Here is a 19,349-nt window from a genome sequence, read left to right as displayed (position 1 = left end):
AGCCAAACTCTGTACTGATATTAATGTTCAGTATTACACATTTGCATAGTGTCTTATAGAGTTTTTATAAATCTTTCATTGACCCCTCACAATAGACTTACGATTTGATGTATTAATATCCTAACTACATACATAAAGAAATGTATCTTTATAAGCTTAATTTTCTGAGAGTTCCACACTGAGTCCAGACTCACATTTCTGCCTTCTAATTTTGAACACAATACTCTTTAATTTGACAACCTTGAAATATTTAAGCAAAGATTAGATTAACATTTGAGGACAGTGTTCCAAAAGCATGTTCTGTAACCTAAACTCCAGAAATTTTCCATTATAATGAATCCTATAGATGATATGTAGATGATTTTCTAAAGTTTTAGACATTGTTTTAGTTTTTCTTATTTTAACAGTAGGAAACAATATCTCTGGAAATGGCATTATCAACAGCGTATTTCGTTTGATGTGTAAACATTCAATGAATCATATCAATATAAATTTTATCAATGTATTAATTTTGCATATATATCTGTTATCTAAAGATATTTTTTGGAACCTGTAAAGATGTCTCTGAGCTGATGATTGTATTTTTGGAGCTTATCTTTAGCGATTTTATAATATTTTATTTCCAAAATGACTAAATATTGATCAAAAATTATGATTATGCTCTTGGCTCCAATTGTTGTAGAACTGAAATAAATTTGTTATTGAAAAACCAGACTTGAATTTCAAATGAAAGTATTTCTGGAATACTTAGTACATGTTAATAAATACAATTTTACTTTCAGTAATTTAAATTATCTGGCAGATTTTCAAGAAAAGGGACAGAGATAAATGATATGATTTTTAATTGTCACTTTTCTATTACTGTTTAAGAGCTTTGGAAAATTATGGATTATTACCTCTGAAATAATTCAGAACACAGTTTTAGTGTATAGAAAAAACTTTAGTTTTTTCCTCCATATAGTAAAAATAGATGTGTTTGCTACATGAACTTTGCCCATTTAAAGATTATTGTATATGCATATAGTTATAAAACAAAGTTTTAGTTATAAGATATATAGTATGTAATAGTATTAACAATATAACTATGTTTTAGTTATAAAACAAACCTACTGCTTGACCCTCACTAATTCTAGTTTGGATATTGAAATGACTTGGTGAGTTAAATGTGATTTTGTAGTGTGAATATGCACTATTGTCAGTAGAAAATGTATTTGAAAAGCAGGGGAAGTGACAAGAGATTGTTTCTCATGGTGGCAATTTTTAAAAATAAAAATCTTCAGGTTTGTCAGGTTTTCATGTTGCTGAAGACATTATGAAGAATTCAGAGACAAAGAAGATGAAGAGAGAGAAAAATAGAAAAACAGAGGTCTTTCTTTTCCTTGTCCTTTCTTTTTTTAAACATAATATCAGTTTAGATTTTCTTGGCTGCAATAGAACAAAATAAACAAACAATGAAACTCTTCAGATGGGCATAAATATTGTAGAGATAATGCAGGCATCAGGCCTGGTTTGATCCAATAGCTCAAAGGGTTACAGAGGGTTTTGTTTCTTTGCATCTCTCAAATGGGCCATCTCTTAGGTCTAGTCCATCCAGAAATTCTACCTGGTGGATCCTGGCAGCAACATGTTTCCCCCTTGACTTAGCAAAATTTCTCTGCCTGACCCTTCACACCACCGTAAGCAGGGTAAAGAGTGGGACTCTCCTGTTGACTCCTGAGTAAGATAGATGAAATTTTTTGGATATACAAGAAGCCTGGCAACATCCCCTCATGTTTCACTAGCTCAGGTCCTTTGCTGAGCCAGTCACTGTGGCCAGAAGAATGGAATGAGTCATTGACTTACATACCCTTGGAGTTGGATGTAAGCAACATAATTAAGACACACAAGGATGATTCCATCAAAACCATCCCTGACACTTTTCAGTGCTGCTGTTAGAAGAAGGCAGATGGACGCTGGGTGGCAAAACCATCCTCAAAAACTTGTGCCATTTTCTGTAAAGCATCTAAACACATTATTTATTAAGCAAATATCTTCCCTTTTTTAGTAAAACTGTCATAAGCCAGTGTTTTGGAGAAGTTTTATGATGATGTATCTCTGATTTATTATTGAAGAAAAATATGGCTTTATAAAATTAAATTAGTTTTCAGCTTTACTGGAGCAATAATCTTTATTTTGACTTACATATCTTACTTAAATAGAATAATCTCTTAAAATGTTTAAAATAGTTTACGGGTTTTAAAAGTTATAATTAATGCATATGATAATAAAAACAATCTCATAATATATTCAGGAGTTCCAAAAGTTTAAGGTTAATGATATTTTTAGATAGCATTTCCAGTCTTGGACTAACCCCTCATCCTGCCTTATAGGGATACTAAGGAATAATTGATACTAAGTTGTATTACATTTTTAAGTAAATAGAATTTTATTTGCCTTCATAGGGGCACATACAATTGTCATGTTTGCTTAAAAAACATGGGTCTATCTCTGTGTCCATATCATAAAGTACTTGAAAGGACTAAAATGTGCATAAAATTTTATATCATAAACACCTGAGTCCTTTTTATTTTCTCTCAAAATTTTAATTTATAAAGTTGTAAGAAATGGAAAAATGGTTGAATACCTGTATATCCTCCACCTAAGAAAAACTAATTAGAGGGAGGAACCAGAAGGCGGAGGAGTAGGAGACCTGGATTTTGTCTGGTCCCAGGAATTCAGCTGGATAGGGATCAAACCATTCTAAATACTTACGAACTCAACAGAAGAGAGAAGAAAAGAACAGCAACAACTCTCTGAGCAGAAAAGCGACCACTTTCTGGAAGGTAGGACATGTGGAGAAGTGAATCTGAGGTGATATTTGGGAGGATAGACGGCGGGGGAGGCGTCCTCTGTCGGCCACTTCTGGCAAGTGATAGAGCAGCAGAGCACAAAATCGGAACTTTTAGAAATCTGCTCCACTGAGGGACATTGCTCCAGTGGCTAATTGGGGTTGGAATCCTCGCTGGGACAGTATGGTCTCATGACCCTCGGGGTCACAGAAAGACCGGGGGTGCCTGAGTGCGGCAGAGCTCATAGGTATCGGAGTGGGGAAGCGGCTGCAGAGCCGGAGCCAAGGCGCGGGCTCTCAGCTCAGGGTTGCTGTAAACCGTGATCCGCAGCACAGTCAGGCCACTGCTCTTCCAGCAGAGACCCAACAAGTGGCAGATCTGGGGATACCCCCTTCCTCCCCTGGGAGGAGGGTATGGGAGTGCGCTGCAGGGATCCGCTGGGTTTGGACACTCCACACGGTGTCATGTGTCAGGGATAGAAATGCTCGGTCACAGGTCGGGTGAGCACGGAGTGCGGCCGGAGACCAGGGAGAAGGAAGTGATTGACTGCTTTTCTCTGAGGGCTCACTGAGGAGTGGGACCCCCCGAGTTCTCGGCTCCTCTGGGTTGGAGAAGGGAGGCCACCATTTTCACTCTTGTCCTCCAAAGCTGTACTGAAAGCTTGAAGGGAACAAAAGAGTCCAGAGCAAACCCGAGCAGATTACTTAGCCGGGACCTGACAAGGGCGGGGCAATTCCGCCTCAGGCAAAGACTTTTGGGAACCATGGCAACAGGCCCCTCCCCTGGAAGATCAGCAAGAACAGCCAGCCAAGATCAAGTTTACTGATCAATGAGAACGGCAGAACTCCAGCACTAGGGGAATACAGCCCATAGAATTCATGGCTTTTTCCCTATGATTCTTTAGTATTTCAAAGTTAATTTTTTTAACTTTCTCTTTTTTTGAATTTTTCTTTTTCACTTTTTCAACAAACATCTTATCAATCCCTTTTTAAAAACATCTTTTTTATTTTTCATTATTAGAGTCATATTCTATCCCTTCATAGTAGTTAACTTTATTTTTGGGGTATATATATATATACTATATAACTTTATATATATATAAAGTTCTTCTCACTTTAAAATTTGGGGATACAGTTTCTTCTAACAGATCAAAATATACCCTAAATCTCTAGTGTATGGCTTTTTTCTAGTCTCCTGCCTGATCACATTCTCTCCTTTTTTTTTTTAAATCTTCTTCTTTCTTTTTTAAACCAACTCTTATCTTATCAATTTCTTTTAAACAATCTTTTTTATTTTCATCTTTACAGTCATATTCTATCCCTTCCTCATATTAACCCTTATTTTTGTACATATATAAGCTTTTCTTTCTTTAAAATTTTGGGAGGAACTTTCTTCTAACAGACCAAAATATGCCCAAAAACTAGTGTGTGGCACTGATCTATGCACCAGCCTGATCATATTTGATCATATTCTGCTTTTTTTTGTTTTTGTTTCTTTGTTTTTATCTTTTTCTTTTCCTTTCTTTTACTTTTTTCTTTCTTTCCCTCTCTTTTCCCCTGGTTTCAGGTCTTTTCTAATTTGTTTAGTGTATATTTTCTGGGGAGGTTTTTACCCTGTTAGCATTTTGTTCTCTCATTCATTTATTCTCCTCTGGACAAAATGACAAGATGGAAACAATCACCTCAAAAAAGAGGCAATAGGCAGTACCGACTGCCAGGGACCTGATCAATATGGACATTAGTAAGATGTCGGAATTAGGGTTCAGAATGATGATTTTAAAGGTAGTACCTGGGCTTGAAAAAAGCATGGAAGATATTAGAGAAACTCTTTCTAGAGAAATAAAAGAACTAAAATCTAACCAAGTCAAATAAAAAAGGCTGTTAATGAGGTGCATCAAAAATGGAAGCTCTAACTGCTAGGATAAATGAGGCAGAAGAGAGAATTAGTGATGTAGAAAACCAAATGATGGAAAATAAAGAAGCTGAGAAAAAGAGAAATAAACCACTACTGGATCACGAGGGCAGAATTCAAGAGATAAGTGACACCATAAGATGAAAAAACATTAGAATAATTGGGATCCCAGAAGAAGAGAGAGAGGGGCATAAGGTATATTGGAGCAAATTATAGCAGAGAACTTCCCTAATTTGGGGAAGGAAACAGGCATCAAAATCCAGGAGGCACAGAGAACCCCTCTCAAAAATCAATAAAAATAGGTCAACACCCCAACATCTAATAGTAAAACTTATGAGTCTCAGAGACAAAGAGAAAATCCTGAAAGCAGCTCAGGAGAAGAGATATGTCACCTACAATGGTAGAAATATTAGATTGGCAACAGACCTCTCCACAGAGACCTGGCAGGCCAGAAAGGACTGGCATGATATCTTCAGAGCAATAAATGAGAAAAATATGCAGCCAAGAATACTATATCCAACTAGGCTCTCATTGAAAATAGAAGGGGAGATAAAAAGCTTCCAGGACAAACAAAAACTAAAAGAATTTGCAAACACGAAACCAGCCCTACAAGAAATATTGAAAGAGGTCCTCTAAGCAAAGAGAGAGCCTAAGTGTAACATAGACTGGAAAGGAACACAGACAATGTATAGGAACAGTCACCTTACAGGCAATACAGTGGCACTAAATTCATATCTTTCTATAGGTACCCTGAATGTAAATGGGCTAAATGACCCAGTCAAAAGACACAGGCTATCAGATTGGATAAAAAAACAAGACCCATCCATATGCTGTCTGCAAGAGACTCATTTTAGACCCAAAGACACCCCCAGATTGAAAGTGAGAAGGTGGAAAACCATTTACCATGCTAATGGACACCAAAAGAAAGCTGGGGTGGCAATCCTTATATCAGACAAATTAGATTTTAAACCAAAGACTGTAATAATAGATGAGGAAGGACACTATATCATACTTAAAGGGTGAATCTAACAAGAAGATCTAACAATTGTAAATATCTATGCCCCTAACATGGGAGCAGCTGATTATATAAGCCAATTAATAACAAAATCAAAGAAACACATTGACAACAATACAATACTAGTGGGGGACTTTAACACCCCCCTGACTGAAATGGACAGATCATCTAAGCAAAAGATCAAAAAGGAAATAAAGACTTTAAATGACACACTGGACCAGATGGACTTCACAGATATATTCAGAACATTCCATCCCAAAGCAATGGAATACACATTTTTCTCTAGTGCCCATGAAACATTCTCCAGAATTGATCACATCCTAGGTCACAAATCAGGTCTCAACTGGTAGCAAAAGATTGGGATCATTCCCTGCATATTTTCAGACCACAGTGCTTTGAAACTAACAATCACAAGAGGAACAATGGAAAGAACTCAAATACATGTAGGCTAAAGAACATCCTACTAAAGAATGAATGGGTCAACCAGGAAATTAAAGAAGAATTTAAAAAATTCATGGAAACCAATGAAAATGAAAACACAACTGTTCAAAATCTTTGGGATGCAGCAAAGGCAGTCCTAAGAGGAAAGTATATAGCAATACAAACCTTTCTCAAGAAACAAGAAAGGTCTCAAAAACACAAACTAACCCTACACCTAAAGGAGCTGGAGAAAGAACAGCAAATAAAGCCTAAATCCAGCAGGAGAAGAGAAATAATAAAGATCAGAGCAGAAATCAATGAAATAGAAACCAAAAGAACAGTAAAACAGATCAATGAAACAAGGATCTGGTTCTTTGAAAGAATTAACAAGATCGATAAACCCCTGGCCAGACTTATCAAAAAGAAAAGAGAAATGACCCAAATAAATAAAATCATGAAGGAAAGAGGAAGATCACAACCAACACCAAAGAAATACAAACAATTATAAGAACATATTATGAGCAACCCTATGCCAGTAAATTAGACAATTTGGAAGAAATGGATGCATTTTGGGAGATGTATCAACTACCAAAACTGAAGCAGGAAGAAATAGAAAACCTGAACAGACCTATAACCACTAAAGAAATTGAAGCAGTCATCAAAAATCTCCCAACAAACAAGAGTCCAGGGCCAGATGACTTCCCAGGGGAATTCTACCAAAGATTTCAAGAAGAATTAATATCTATTCTTCTGAAACTGTTCCAAAAAATAGAAATTGAAGGAAAACTTCCAAACTTGTTTTATGAGGTCACCATTACCTCGATCCCAAAACCAGACAAAGACCCCATCAAAAAGGAGAATTACAGACCAATATTCCTGAGGAACATGGATGCAAAAATTCTCACCAAAATACTAACCAATAGGATCCAACAGCACATTAAAAGGATTATTCACCACGACCAAGTGGGATTTATCCCTCGGCTGCAAGGTAGGTTCAGTATCTGCAAATCAATCAATGTGATACAATACATGAATAAAAGCAAGAACAAGAACCATATGATCCTCTCAATAGATGCAGAAAAGGCATTTGACAAAGTACAGCATCCTTTCTTGATCAAAATTCTTCAGAGTATAGGCATGGAGTGTACATACCTCAATATCATAAAAGCCATCTATGAAAAACCGACAGCAAATGTCATTCTCAATGGGGAAAAACTGAGAGCTTTCCCCCTAAGGTCAGGAACATGGCAGGGATGTCCACTATCACCACTGCTATTCAACATAATATTAGAAGTCCTAGCCACAGCAATCAGACAACAAAAAGAAATAAAATGCATCCCAATCAGCAAAGAAGAAGTCAAGCTCTCACTCTTTGCAGATGATATGATACTTTATGTGGAAAACCCAAAAGTCTCCACCCCAGATTTGCTGGAACTCATACAGGAATTCAGTATAGTGGCAGGATGTAATATCAATGCACAGAAACCAGTAGCATTCCTATACACCAACAACAAGACAGAGGGAAGAGAAATTAAGGAGTTGATCCCATTTACAATTGCACCCAAAACCATAAGGTACCTAGGAATAAATCTAACCAAAGAGGCAAAAATCTGTACTCAGAAAACTATAGAATACTCATGAAAGAAATTGAGGAAGACACAAAGAAATGGAAAAACGTTCCATGCTCATGGATTGGAAGAACAAATATTGTGAAGATGTCAGTGCTACCCTGAGCAATCTACACATTCAATGCAATCCTTATCAAAATACCATCCACTTTTTTCAAAGAATGGGAACAAATAATCCTAAAATTTGTATGGAACCATAAAAGACCCCAAATAGCTAGAGGAATGTTGAAAAAGAAAAGCAAAGCTGGTGGTATCACAATTCTGGACTTCAAGCTCTATTACAAAGCTGTCATCATCAAGACAATCTGGTACTGGCACAAAAACAGACACATAGATCAGTGGAACAGAATAGAGAGCCCAGAAATTGACCCTCAACTCTATGGTCAACTAATCTTCGACAAAGCAGGAAAGAATGTCCAATGAAAAAAAGACAGTCACTTCAACAAATGGTGTTGGAAAAATTGGACAGCCTCATGCAGAAGAATAAAACTGGACCATTTCCTTACACCACACACAAAAGTAGACTCAAAATGGTTGAAAGACCTAAATGTATGACAGGAGTCCATCAAAATCCTAGAGGAAAATACAGGCAGCAACCTCTTCAACCTCAGCTGCAGCAACTTCTTCCTAGAAACATCACCAAGGCAAGGGAAGCAAGGGGCAAAATGAACTATTGGGACTTCATCAAGATAAAAAGCTTTTGCACAGCAAAAGAAAGAGTCCAAAAACCAAAGACAACCGACAGACGGGAGAAGATATTTGCAAATGACATATCAGATAAAGAGCTAGTATCCAAAATCTATAAAGAACTTCTTAAACTCAACACCCAAAAAACAAATGGTCCAATCAAGAAATGGGCAGAGAACATGAACAGACATTTTTCCAAAGAAGACATCCAAATAGCCAACAGACACATGAAAAAATGCTCAACATCACTTGGTATCAGAGAAATCCAAATCAAAACCTCAATGAGATACCACCTCACACCAGTCAGAATGGCTAAAAATAACAAGTCAGGAAATGACAGATGTTGGTGGGCATGCGGAGAAAGGGGAACCCTCCTACACTGTTGGTAGGAATGCAAGCTGGTGCAGCTACTCTGGAAAACAGTATGGAGGTTCCTCCAAAAGTTGTAAATAGAGCTACCATATGATCCAACAATTGCACTACTGGGTATTTACCCGAGATAATGGGGTAATGTAGGGATCCGAATGGGTACGTGCTCCCTGATATTTATAGCTACAATGTCCACAATAGCCAAACTGTGGAAAGAGCCAAGATGTCCATCGACAGATGAATGGATAAAGAAGATGTGGTATATATATACAATGGAATATTATGCAGCCATAGAAAGAACGAAATATTGCCATTTGCAACAACATGGATGGAACTGGAGGGTATTATGCTGAGCGTAATAATTCAATCAGAGAATGACATGTATCATATGATTTCAGTGATATGAGGAATTCTTAATTCAGGAAACAAACTGAGGGTTCTGGAGCAGTTGGGGGTGGGAGGGATGGGGTGGCTGGGTGATACACATTGGGGAGGGTATGTGCTATTGTGAGTGCTGTGAACTGTGTAAGACTGTTGAATCACAGACCTGTACCTCTGAAACAAATAATACATTATATGTTAAAAAAAAAAAGATAGCAGAATGGGAAGAATGAAGGCGGGAAATAGGATGGGAGATGAATTATGAGAGACTATGGACTCTGAGAAACAAACTGAGTGTTCTAGAGGGGAGGGGGTGTGGGGATGGGTTAGCCTGGTGTTGGGTTTTAAAGAGGGCACATTCTGCATGGAGCACTTGGTGTTATACACAAACAATGAATCATGGAACACTTCATCAAAAACTAATGATGTAATGCATGGTGGTTAACATAACATAGTAATAAAAAACTAATAAGAAATTTCAACATTTACTTTATATATTTTTATGCATAGTGCATTTTTACTAAATTATATGAAAATAAGTTAGACGCATTGTACAAGTCATCCTTTAGTTCTGAACAACTATTTTGCTTGGTTCCTATTACCTGATAGATCTTTCCAAGAAAGAGAAAATAGTTACATAAATGGTAGATATTAATACAACTATACTAATAATCATTTATGTGAATGGCATAAGTATGGCAATTAAAAGAAATACACTGTTGGAATGGATTTTTTGAAATAGACACAACTATGTGTCTTTAAGAACTGCCCTTTAAATTTAAAACAAATTGAGATGAAAAGTAAGGCCATGGAGTTGTATCATGCTTATACACATCAAAAGAAAACTCAGAGATTATATTAACTTCAGGTAAAGCAGACTTCAGAACAAGGAAAATTATAAGGGATAGAGAGGGTCATTACATAATGATAAAGAGGGCTGATTCTTCAAGAAGACATAACAATCCTTAATGTGAATACACCTAACAGTAGAACATCATATATGTATTTTTAATTTTTATTTATTTATTTGACAGAGAAAGACACAGCAAGAGACAGAACACAAGCAGGGGGAGTGGAGGAGGGAGAAGCAGCCCCTCGATGCAGGGTTCAATCCCAGGACCCTGGGACCATGACCTGAGCCAAAGGCAGATGCTTAATGACTGAGACATCCAGGCACCCCTAGGACATCATATTTTGAGGCAAAAACTGATAGAACTGAAAGGAGAAATAGACTAATCCACTATTATAGTTGGCGATGTTAACATCCCTCTGTAAGTAATTGACAGATCCATCAGGCAGAAAATTAGTAAGGATACAGTTAAGCTGAACAGCACCATCAGTCAACTGGTTCTAATAGACAGTTGTAGAATATTCCATCCAACAGCAGAATAACGTTCTTCTCAAGTTCACATGGCACATTCACCAAGATAGACTATCTTCTAGGCCATAAAACACACCTCAACAAATTTAAATAATAGAAATCACTCAGAATATGTTCTTAGATAATAATGAATTTAAACTAGGAATCAGTAACAGAAAGATAGCTGGAATATCTCAAGGTATTTGGAGGTTAAACAACAAATTTCTAAATAAGATATAGTTCAAATGTCTATCAAGTGATGAATGGATAAGGAAGATGTGAGATATATATAAAATGAAATATTACTCAGCCAAAAAAAAAGAAATCTTGCCATTTGCTATGATGTGGATGGAGCTAGAGAGCATTATGCTAAATGAAATAAGTCAGCCAGAGAAAGACAAATACCATATGATTTCACTCATATGTGGAATTTAAGAAAGAAACAATCATAGGGGAAAAAAGAGAGAGGCAAACCAAGAAACAGACTTTTAACTAGAGAGAACAAACATGGTTATCTGAGAGGAAGTGGGCAAAGGGATGGGTTAAATAGGTGATGGGGATTGAGGAGAGCACTTGTGATGAGCACTGAGTGTTGTATGTAAGTGTTGAATCACTAAATTGTGCACCTGAAACTAATATTACACTGTATGTTAACTAACTGAAATTTAAATAAAAACTTCAAAAAATAAAAAAATAAAAAAGACAGTTCAAAGAAGTCTCAGGATAATTTAAAATTATTTTGAATGAAATGAAAATGGAAACACAAATTATCAAAACTGTGGAATGCAGTGAGAGCAGTACTTAGAGGGAAATTTATGCATTAAGTGCATATTTTAGAAAAGAAGAAAGATTAAAGTCAATAATCTAAGCTTCCATCTTAGGAACCTAAAGAAGAGGAATATAAGCTTAAAGTGAGCAGGAGGAAAGAATAATAAAAAACAGAGCAGAAATCAATGAATCTAATACCAAAACCAGATGACATTACAAGATAAGGAAACTACCAACCAATATCTCTCATAGACATAAATTCAATAGTCTTGGTCAAAATGTTAGCTATTCATATCCACCAATGTACACCGAACCACATGAGATTTGTCTCAGTGCAAGGTTGTTTCAACATTTGAAAATCAGCAAGTATAATCCATCACATCAACAAGATAGAGAAGAAAAATCCTATAATCATATCAAAGATGCAGAAAGAACATTTGATAAAGTTTAACATCTACAATAAGAATTTAACGCCCTTGATAAAAGCTCTGAACGAATTAGGAATAGAGGAACTTCCTCAACTTGATAAAGAACATCTACAAAAACCCCTATAGCTAACACATAATGATGAAAAACTAGTTGCTTTCCTCCTAAGATTGGGAGTAAAGCAAGGATGCTGCCTGTTACTACCACTACATAACCATCATACAGGAAGTTCCAGCTAATGCAATTAAGACAAGAAAAGGAAATAAAAGGTATACAGGTTTGGAAAGAAGAAATAAAATTGTATTTGTTCTCCAATGACGTGATTATTTGTGTAGAATATCTCAAAAAATCAACAGAAAAATTCCTGGAACTAATACGCAATTACATAGCAAGGTTGTAAGATGCAAGTTTAATATACAAAAGTCAGTTGCTTTCCTATATACCAACCAGTGGGAGACCATTCAAGCTAGCTCCTTTGTTCTTTTGGAATGATCCCATTAAACTCTGAGTGGTTTTTTTTTTTTTTATTGCTTTCTGTCAAGCATAATATGTTATATATTTATGCTGCCCCAGACTGAAAGCAGCCATTTCTTCAAATAGCTTGACCTATCTGGGGGAAATTAGCATTTTGAAAACAAGATCTGAATATCAGGTGTCTAGGACACTAACTGCAGGATTTTTCAGGGGACAGAAATAACAAATGGTTTTTTAAAATTGTGATTTTATATTTATATGTAGTTCAAACTTAATATTAACAAATTGGAGCAGCCACTATAGAAAGCAGTATGGAGATATCTAAAAAAATTAAAAATAGAACTACCATTTGATCCAGCATTCTTAATTTTGGGTATAGCCAAAAGAATTGAGTTCAGGATCTTGAAGACTGATTTTTCTTAATTTCTTATTTCAACATTTGTATATGATTATTCTTAGAGTAATAATCTTTATACATAATAATATTGCTACTTCAAAATCTTGGTGCTAATTTATTTTATCTTACAATTAACATTCTCATCAAAACAGTCATATAGCTAAAAAATTAAACCCACACTAGAAAAAAATAATTTCTCTCTGCTTTTCTCTGTGTCATCAATTTTGTATACAGTAAAGTCCATTGTATTTCTATTTTTACCTCATTTTAAATCTGCATTTTTTTTTAAAAGATTTTATTTACTTGACAGAGAAAGACACAGTGAGAGAAGGAACACAAGCAAGGGGAGTGAGAGAGGGAGAAGCAGGCTTCCCTCTGAGCTTCCCTCTGAGCAGGAAGCCTGATGAGGGATCATGACCTGAGCCACCGAGCTACCCAGGCACCCCTAAATCTGCATTTTATTTTTTATTTAATCACATATTTAAACATGTTAATTATTAGCATGGTTAAAAAGTTAAATTATGTGACAAAATATACCCAGAGAAGAATTTTTACATCCCTTTTTTCACCTACTTCTTATCGACCCTCTTCTGCATAATCCTAGTTGTTGGTTTCTGGTTTACTAGATCTATTTTTTTAATGCAAGAATAAATACATATATATGTTTATTATATAAAACATGCTGTAAATTGCAAATATATTATATATTTTCATATATTTTTTATGCAAATATAAATACATATGTTTACCATATGTTTGTTCTGTATAACAATTCTAATTCTTAATTATATTTTGTATAAAAATAAATATAATAAAATATATACAATATGTGGAAGGTTTTAGGTTTTTTTGTTTTCACTTAATAAATACTAGAAATCACTGTATATAATTTTACAGAGAGTTTTCCCATCTTTTATGGCTTCATTGTATTCCAATATGTGACTATATCATATTTTATTCAGTCAGATCCTACTGATAAACATTTGAGTAGTTTTCAGTGATTTACTATTTTAAAAACTTATCAAATAATCTTGTGTATATGCTATATTTATTTGTAGAGGAATATCTTTAGTTCTAGAAATGGGCTTACTATGTCAAAGGGTAAATGTATAGTATATTTCTTGTGTATGTTGCTGAAATTAATTCCCTAAGCATTGTGCCATTTTGCATTCTCACTAGAGATGCACAAGAGTGTAGGCTTCCATACAATCTCAGCAGCAGGTCATGTTGACAGGATTTAGGACTTTTTCCCTCAGGGTGATAGGGTAGAAATATTTCAGTATAGTGTTAATTTGCATTGATCTTATTATGAGTGTAGTTTAATATCTTTTCATGCATTTCATCATTTTTACATATGTTAAATGTGCAGTCTGTGATGGTTTTTGCCCATTTTATGATTGAATTTTTGTTTTCTCAAATTTTAATCTTTCTGTGATATTAGTTTTCAAAATGTTCCCTTTCTTTTTTGACTTAGGTATGAAATTTTTTGCCATGTAAAGTTTTATTATTTAAAAAATTTATTATTTTTGAATTATTTCTGGATTTTGAGTAATGGTTAGAAAAGCTTCCCCAATTCCATCAATAAAAGAATTCATTGTTTTCTCAACACCAATGATTTGAAAATGAATCTATATTATATACTAAATTTACATATGTAATTAGTTCTTCAGCTAGACCATTTATTTTGTTTTTCCTGTTGGACTGTTCATGTGCCAAAACCATACTGGTTTAATTATAGACGCTTTATTGAGTTTTCTAAATATATGTTATCGTGTGTCTCCTCGTTGCTCTTCTTTATTAGGGTGTATCTAGCTATTCTTATTTGTTTACTTCTCTATAGGAACATTAGAATCAATTTATATACCTCTATAAAAATTTGTTAGTATTTTTATTGGAATCACTTTGAATGTATATGAAAATTAATGGGGGAAAATGGTATATTTTAGTTTTGAGGCATCTTATTCAAGATGTCTTTCCATTTGATTTATTTCTTCTCATGTAGGCTTGTGTATTTCAAATTTTCCTAGTTTTCTTTTTCCTGTTACTATTATATGTGGTGTATTCTTTTCTATTATATCCTTTATTTGAATATGCAAAGCTTTTGATATTGTATGTTAATTTTATATTTTGTAATCCTACTAAATTTTCTTGTTTTGTTTTAAGATTTTATTTATTTATTTGAGAGAGAGAGAATGAAGAGAGAGAGAGAGAGCACAAGAGGGGGGAGGATCAGAGGGAGAAGCAGACTCCCTGCTAAGCAGGGAGCTGGATATGGGACTTGATGCCAGGACTCCAGGATCATGACCTGAGCTGAAGGCAGTCGCTAAACCAACTGAGCCACCCAGGTGCCCCTAAATTTTCTTGTTTTTAATAATTTTGGCAGCAATTATTTTGCAATGTCCAGTCATCTATCATGGCATCCGGAAATATAAATAGATATCAACATGGGTTTTTTTGGTATTTTAGAATATAATCATAATATTGCTCCTTAGAACTATTAAATGGTAAGTTCAGTTTGCTAATATTTTTATTAATTTTGCATTGATATTCAAAGATAAGATGAGTTTATTGTTTTCTTGTGCAATGTTTCTCAAGTTTAGATGCTAACATTTGATTTGAGTAACAGGTGATTAAATATGAAGGTAGAGGAGAGAACTTTGGATGGCTTATTTCTTAGTTCAAGGCCATGCCCTTCTGTTGACAGAGTGAAGCACAATTTCCTTATTAAGTATAGCCTTTTTTGGTGTGCCTTTATTTTTAAATTTTTTGAAAGGTTTTATTTATTTATTTGACAGAGAGGGAGAGAAAGCATAAGCAGGGGGAGTGGCAAAGGGAGAAGCAGGCTCCCCACTGAGCCACCCAGGCACCCCTTGGTGTGTCTTCAGATTCTATATTATCTTATCTCTGTAAGATCCTTTAGTTTCTTACTTCCTTCTTTACCTTTAATGCTACTCCTCCACAAGACACCCTGAAATTGTGAGGTGCTTCCCCCATTCACTTTCCCAGCCCCTTTCTGTCAATTCCCAAGAGCTAGGGCTCTGATCCCCCAGGGCTCAGGCAGATTTTCATTAGGTTGGTACTTTCCCAGCTTTCCTGTTCCACCCCCTTCTCCCATGCCCCTTGTCTATAAAATCCTGCCTGACTCCTTTCTGCAAAGCAGCCTCTGGAGCTGACTTTGCTGGTGTTAATACTTCCCCTACTTAAATGTAAATTGAAGTTATTAATTTCTCTTTCTCCTAGTCATGGCATAGATTGTATTCTGGCTGATTTGTTTTTCCCTCTTAGTTTGTTTTCAGGATGTGTGGAGAGATTTGAATTCAGGTGGTTACCATGATCCCACAGGAAGCTGGAATTTCTCTTGCTGGTGTTAACTTAAGTAGCAGTGCATCTTGACTGTATACTTTATTGTTTTAATCAACATGTACTGATCTAACTATAGAAGTTCTATTGCTTCTTTTTTCACTACTATTTGGTCACTTTTTTAGTTTTCTATAAAATATAAGTTTAAAATGAATTTGTATATATAATGTAAAATTTTATAGGTGTTTTCAGTTTTGAGACTCCTCAATGAATATTTGATAATTTAGTTTAATTTTTATGAAACAGCTCATCATTATTTAAATATGATAATAATAAAAACATTTTAAGCCATTATACATATCTCTATAGAAATTGGGTCAATTTTTTTTTTTAAAGATTTTATTTATTTGAGAGAGAGAGAATGAGAGATAGAGAGCATGAGAGGGAAGAGGGTCAGAGGGAGAAGCAAACTTCCCGCTGAGCAGGGAGCCTGATGCGGCACTCGATCCTGGGACTCCAGGATCATGACCTGAGCCGAAGGCAGTTGCTTAACCAACTGAGCCACCCAGGCGCCCAATTGGGTCAATTTTTTTATGCCTCAAGATATGATACCTGAAAAGTAATGTGGTTCTTTGACATTCTGATAGTCTGAGGGTCCTTACCAGGGAGGTGTATCTGAATCCTCTGGAATAAATTTACAAAATACTTTTTACCTGGTCTATACCCCTGCAATAGAGGTTTTAAAATTTTCTGCATATTATTATCTTATTCCACATGCCAGACCCACTATTAAATCAGAGTTTGTGGAGGCAGTATCCCATCCATCAGTATAAGGCCTGAGATAAAGCTCAAAATTATGTCTTAGAAATATTGATTCATATACCTATACACTGATTCACACACAATTGATATAGGAAAGATGTTAGTGTTTGAAGCCAGTGGCCAAGAAAGAATTCTTGAGACATCTTTGGTACAAAAAGGTGGTTTTATTAAAGCACAGGGAAAGGACCCATGGGCAAAGAGTTGCACCCGGGTCTTGAGGAGTGGCCCATTATATACTTTCAAGTTGGAAGGGGGTTAGGGATAGCATAAACCTCCCAGGTATTTTGGAAACAAGGTTTCCAGGATCCTTAAGGGGCTAGCTATTGTTAGAAAAAGGTCATTTATTACTGTTTAGTAAAAACTCAGTCATGAGACTCTTCAGATGTATATCGGTGGGTCATATGCTTGGAGGATGATTGCCAACATGTATCTTGGGGGATAAAGATAAAAGAAGTTTCCAAAGGAATTTTCATATATTATACAAGACTTACAGAACCCTGGGGGTCAGGCTAAGATTGCCTTTTGCCCTTAGCAAAGTATTAACATCAAGGCAACTGAGTTCCTAGAGGAATGTCACTCTGCCTGTTTCAAGGACTTGTCAATGGGCTGTTAAGTAGTAAGATTTTTTTCTTCTTCTGCCTTTGTTTCCCACATAACAACCACAGTTGAGAACCGGTGGTGCTTTTTGAGACCACAGCTCAGTACTCCTTATGAGCTAGTTGAAGAAACATGGTTCTAGAATTTTTTTTTTTGTCATCCTAACACGTAGCTATATTTCTGAGATTTTAGGTCAAATCAAGATCTTCCATAGTATCAAGTAATGCTAAGGAAATATCTCCAGTTAGGCATATATCTCTACCAGTTACTACTACTGCTCTGAGAAACTTAACAGAAGTTCTAATCTGTGGGAAGAGAAAGTAATTTGGAACTTCCAAAGCTTTACTAAGCACACTTTGGAAAAGCAATCTCATTTTTATTTTCAACTAGAATTGTGATTTCTATGATGTCTATGGTTTTTAAGTCATCTGCTGAGAGATTGCTTCAGAATCAACTGGGAAACTTGATAAACATGCAGTTTCCTAGACCTCACCCCAAGAGAATTGGATTGAGGAGGTTTGGGGGTATGCTCAGGAGTCAGTGTTTTTAACACACCACCAGGTGATTCTGAAGCATTCAAAATCACTGTGAGGGGGCACCTGGGTGGCTCAGTTGTTAAGCATCTGCCTTAAGCTCAGGTCATGATCCCAGAGTCCTGGGATTGAGTCTCAGGTCAGGCTCCCTGCACAGCAGGAAGCCTGCTTCTCCCTCTCCCACTCCCCCTGCTTGTGTTCCCTCTTTCACTGTCTCTCTTTGTTAAATGAATAAATAAATAATGTTAAAAAAAATACTGTGAGCTCTAGCTTATGCAAAGGTGCAATCCAGAGGAACTTGGTAGAAAGTTTCAGGAATTCTGATCATCTCAGATCCCCAGAGGCACAAGTAGAAAAGATGTAGGTTTCAGTTTCATGACATTCACCAAATATTCACACTGAGATTTAAAAATGAAATAACTTTGCTATCCCATAGTTGAAGAAAAAGGACATAGTGCTCATGTTATGGAAATTGTTTTCATCAAATCTTTTGGCCAGATTAGTTATCATATTTCTAAATCCATTAACAGTATCCTTTCCTGTAGGTTTTCAGCAGTAGCCATGGGAGAACCAAAATACATCTTGTGGATCTGTTAATATGTGTTTATCCCCCTCAGATGAATCCTATGATATTTGCCAGCTTTGCAAATGTAACTCCTAGTTCAATATATTCTGTATGATAGCATGAATTTGAAAAAATTTGTTGTAGTCAAACTTTTCTTTGTCTTAGAGAAGATGTTACCCAGTACATGTGACCTCATTAGTCAGAATTTTTCTACAATCTAAGTTTTGGAGGTTAAGGCAGTGATTCTTAATATTTTGGATCAAGGATTTCTTTGAGAATCTGATGAGAGCCTTGGAACTGTCTTACCCAGATACTTGAACATATTCAAATGAAAGCAAAATCTCCATATATTTTTAGGGAATCTATTAACATTCTAAAGCTCTTTAGAGCCACACTGCAGTTTAAAAATTCCTGATATAAGAAAGGTGGTATCTACGCAAATTTATAACTTAATAGGATTTTATGTTTTTCAGGTATCTGTACAAGAATGAAATTCATGCCCTAGATAAGCAAACATTTAAAGGACTCATATCCTTGGAACAGCTGTAAGTAATAAAAACTTCTTTATTGAATCATTGATGGTTATGGTTCAGATAGAATCTTTTAAATGCCATTATGTGATAGTTGAGCAATTATTTTAAGTTTTGTCATGCAGCTTGAATAATTGAATATTCTGTCATCAATTGGATAAAAATCAGAATGTATGATCAAGTTGGCATGAGGGCAGGAAGACAGACAGAGCTCAGCTGGAATCCCAGCTCCTACATTTATTAGTTGTCTGTTGGGCAAGTTGCCTTCCCTGAGTCTCTGTTTCCAAATCTCTGAAATGAAGATATTTCTACTGTGAATATTAAGATATTCCATGCAA

General features: G+C 35.6%; 1 protein-coding gene across 2 annotated transcripts in view; it reads left to right on the top strand.

Moving 5' to 3' along the window:
* PXDNL (peroxidasin like) overlaps positions 1-19,349 on the top strand; it is a 481,521-nt gene that overhangs the window by 253,478 nt on the left and 208,694 nt on the right. For both annotated transcript variants that reach the window (XR_003517612.2, XM_027581093.2), the window contains exon 4: positions 18,955-19,026. Coding sequence is in view for 1 of the 2 variants with exons in the window: in XM_027581093.2 (XP_027436894.1) it covers positions 18,955-19,026 (72 nt within the window). In the remaining variant the exon portion in view is untranslated. The remainder of the gene's footprint in view (positions 1-18,954; positions 19,027-19,349) is intronic.

The sequence above is a fragment of the Zalophus californianus genome, chromosome 4, assembly GCF_009762305.2.
Source record: "Zalophus californianus isolate mZalCal1 chromosome 4, mZalCal1.pri.v2, whole genome shotgun sequence".
NCBI lineage: Eukaryota > Metazoa > Chordata > Mammalia > Carnivora > Otariidae > Zalophus > Zalophus californianus.
Note: the sequence above shows the minus strand (reverse complement) of the source record. Positions and strands in the feature narration are given on the sequence as shown.